At 41.0% G+C, this 3,308-nt stretch overlaps 1 protein-coding gene across 1 annotated transcript; it reads right to left on the bottom strand.

The window, feature by feature from the left end:
• Positions 1-1,236: 1,236 nt before the first annotated feature.
• On the bottom strand, positions 1,237-2,925 carry LOC120852301 (olfactory receptor 1361-like). The gene is made up of 2 exons (XM_040225715.1): positions 2,894-2,925; positions 1,237-2,197 (listed from the first exon to the last, which is right to left on the bottom strand). Exons 1-2 carry the CDS (start codon positions 2,923-2,925, stop codon positions 1,237-1,239), a joined length of 993 nt encoding a protein of 330 aa, XP_040081649.1.
• Between the last annotated feature and the right edge of the window lie 383 nt (positions 2,926-3,308).

Raw genomic sequence — 3,308 nt, 5'->3', positions numbered from 1 at the left:
AAATTAAAAATGGGCAAAACCAAACTATCATGTTTAAGCACACATGTGTATGTGGAAAAATTAAACAGAAAGCAAGGAAGGGAAGTAATTGACATAAAAAGTCGAAGAATAATTTTTACCCTTATGGGGAAGAGAAGAGTAGCACTTTGGTAGAGGCACAGATAACTATTTTATGATGTCATTGATATGTGGAATCTAAAAAGTAATACAAATGAATCTTTATACAGAACAGAAACAGACTCGCAGACATAGAAAACAAACTTACGGTTACCAAAGGGCAAAGTGAGAAAGGGAGGGATAAATTAGGAGCATGGGATTAACATACAAACTACCATGCATAAAATAATTAATAGAAGTGTACTGCATAGCACAGGGAACTATATTCAATATCTTGTAATAACCTATAATGGAAAAGAATCAGAAAAGTATATAAGTAAAACTGAATCACTTTGCTGTACACCTGAAAGCAAAACTCAGAGAAAGAATGTTCCTAAAGTTTTACAGTGTGAAGTGGTGGACTTTGGTTCTGACTTGTAACTTCTGACGTGGTCTTGCATTCTTGTTACTATAACACTACATATTATTAGAACTGGGAACATGTATGCAGGGGCTTCGACTCATATAATGCAATCACTTTATTTTACAAATAGGGAAACAAAGGCTCAGAGATGTTAAGTGATTATCCAGCTGTCATACACTATATAATGTCAAAGCCAGCACTGGAACACAGAAGTTATAGCCCCATCCTTATTCTTCTATAGATCACTGTTTGTTTAAGATAAAGTATCAGATTATTTCCTTTGTATTTCATTCTACCAACCACAATCACTCCTGTATTCTTGGACTAGAGATATCTTCCATAGTTTCTTTGTGACTTCAGTGAAATAAGAATCTCACTTTCATTTTCATCATGTCATATATATATACATATATATATATATACAAACACATATATATACACACACACACACACACACACACACAAGCCCCCTACCTGTGGACTTCAGGTAGGCATCTAGTAAAAATAAGCAAGAACCGTTTTGAAAGTGAGTAGTAAACTGCTCAGAGCATGGACACTTCACAGGGATGATTAGTGGTTACTGGTGTCAGTGGTCCCTTCCCTGAAATGTAAATATGAGGAAAAGAGAAGTCTCAGGTTCAAGGACACTATAGCGGTTAGGCTCTTAGGAGACCATTTTTCAACCCTCAGCTCCGAGTCTTGGAGACTTGGACCTTTCAGTCCCAAGAAACAGTGTTAAACATGTTTCTTCTGAGTATTTTCCCCAGCGCCCCATTTATATCCCTGTTTCTCAGGCTGTAGATGAAGGGGTTCAACATAGGGGTCACCACCGTGTACATTACTGAGAAGACTCGGTCCTTTCCACCTGAAGGGGATGATGGAGGGCATAAATAGACCCCAATAGCTGTGGTGTAAAACAGGGAAACCACAGAGAGGTGGGAGGTGCAATTGGAAAAGGCCTTTTGCTTACCCTTTGGGGAATCGATTCCTAGGATAGCCAATGCAATGTAAAAGTAAGACGTAAGGATGCAGACAAAGGGTCCAATTAACAGTGTTCCTGCCACAAGGATGAGCACCAGGTCATTGACATAAGTGCTGGAGCAGGCCAGCTTTAGGAGTGGGACCAGATCACAGAAGAAGTGGGGGATGACATTGGGGCCACAGAAGGAAAGCCTGGTCACCAGGAGGGTGTGCACTAGGGCATGGAAGGTAGTGACCACCCATGACCCAGCCACCAACAGGACGCAGCGTTGGGAGTTCATGGTAATGGCATAATGGAGAGGTTGGCTGATGGCCACGTAGCGATCCAGTGCCATCACAGCCAGGAGAAAGTTGTCCAGATCTGCAAACAGGCCAAAGAAATAGAGTTGTGTCAGGCACCCGCCATAAGAAATCCATTTACTTCCTGAGCCAATATTATTGAGCATCTTGGGAATGACTGTAGAGATAAAACCAATGTCAGAGAAGGACAGGTTGGCCAGGAAGAGGTACATGGGGGTGTGGAGGTGCACGTCAGAGCCAATGGCCAGGATGATAAGCAGGTTCCCCCAGACGGTGACCAGGTACATGACCAGGAAGAGCCCAAACAGGAGAGGCTGCTGCTCTGGGTGCTCAGAGAGGCCCATGAGAAGAAATTCATACGTGCCCGTCTGGTTTCTTCTGTCCGAGTCTGGAATTCTGTATGAAATAAATGTTATTATAAATAGCAAGAAAGTAACATAATGCTGTGTTGGAAGTACTCTGAACCCCTGTTTAAAAAAATAAACATGGTTTGACAATTCCGTTTTGGTAAAGCTTCGATTTATAATTGTACACAGATGTCAGCACTTGATCAGATATCCAAAGCTCCTTTGAACTATTTCAACCATCCCCATGAAACATGTCAGGTCCCATGTGAAAGTGTTCTTTGAGTTGCACTTTGCTTTTGTTTTTTTTTATATGTTACTTTGCTTTTTTCACTGAGTAATAGCACAATCAAGCAAACAATTTTTAACTTAATAAAAAATTAAAGTAATGTTTATAATACAATAACATGTAATAATTATAAATAAAATAATTATATAATTAATTACCAATTTTAAAAGGTAGAATTTCAGAATAGCATGTGTATTTATAACTATTTTTGTAAAATTGAAACATACATGTTGATATATGAGTAAGAACAGTGAAAGAGCACGTTAAACCCCAATAAGCCATCTAATACAACTTGCATTTTATGAATGAGAAAATGATAGACTCTTGAAAAGTTGCTGTAATCTGCTGAAGACCCACACTAAAACTGGTACCGGAAACAGGTTTCCTGCAACTATTTCCAGCAGACCACTCTGTTTCCCTTGACTGACCGAGAAGGGGGAAGTATGGCCAATGACTTACTGTCTGTCCCGAGGGGGGCCAGGAAGGGTCATCATTTCTTCACGTTAAGACAGAGATTTGACTCTTGGGCTCTCAGTTCTCACTCGTCAAAAGTGGAGAAGCAATATTTGACGGCCAGATGAAAAGACAGCCTCCTCCCCTCTGTTTAAGGAGGGGACAGGGAGCTCTCATCTGCTCCAATGAAGGAGAAAGGAGGGCAGGCCACTCCAGATCCTTAGTCAACCAGACGGAAGAGAAGCCCAGGAAAAGAGAAGTTATCTGCGTGTGGTGTTGTCACAATCCCCAGAGCTGCCTGGTGGAAGCAGCAGAGACATCCGGGAATACCGGTCTCTAAAGTACCCATTATGGGAAAAGCCTTGGTTCCTTGCCCAGTCCCAATCCTCAAACTCTAAATGAACTTATTCTGTGACTTGAA

The sequence above is a fragment of the Oryx dammah genome, unplaced genomic scaffold (genome assembly GCF_014754425.2).
Source record: "Oryx dammah isolate SB20612 unplaced genomic scaffold, SCBI_Odam_1.1 HiC_scaffold_25, whole genome shotgun sequence".
Taxonomy (NCBI): domain Eukaryota; kingdom Metazoa; phylum Chordata; class Mammalia; order Artiodactyla; family Bovidae; genus Oryx; species Oryx dammah.
Note: the sequence above shows the minus strand (reverse complement) of the source record. Positions and strands in the feature narration are given on the sequence as shown.

Coding starts and splice junctions, on each gene's coding strand:
- LOC120852301 (XM_040225715.1), bottom strand. CDS start 2,925: ATGACCCTTCCTGGCCCCCCTCGGGACAGACA. Junction 2,198..2,893: donor GGCCCCCCTCGGGACAGACA/GTAAGTCATTGG, acceptor TATTTCATACAG/AATTCCAGACTCGGACAGAA.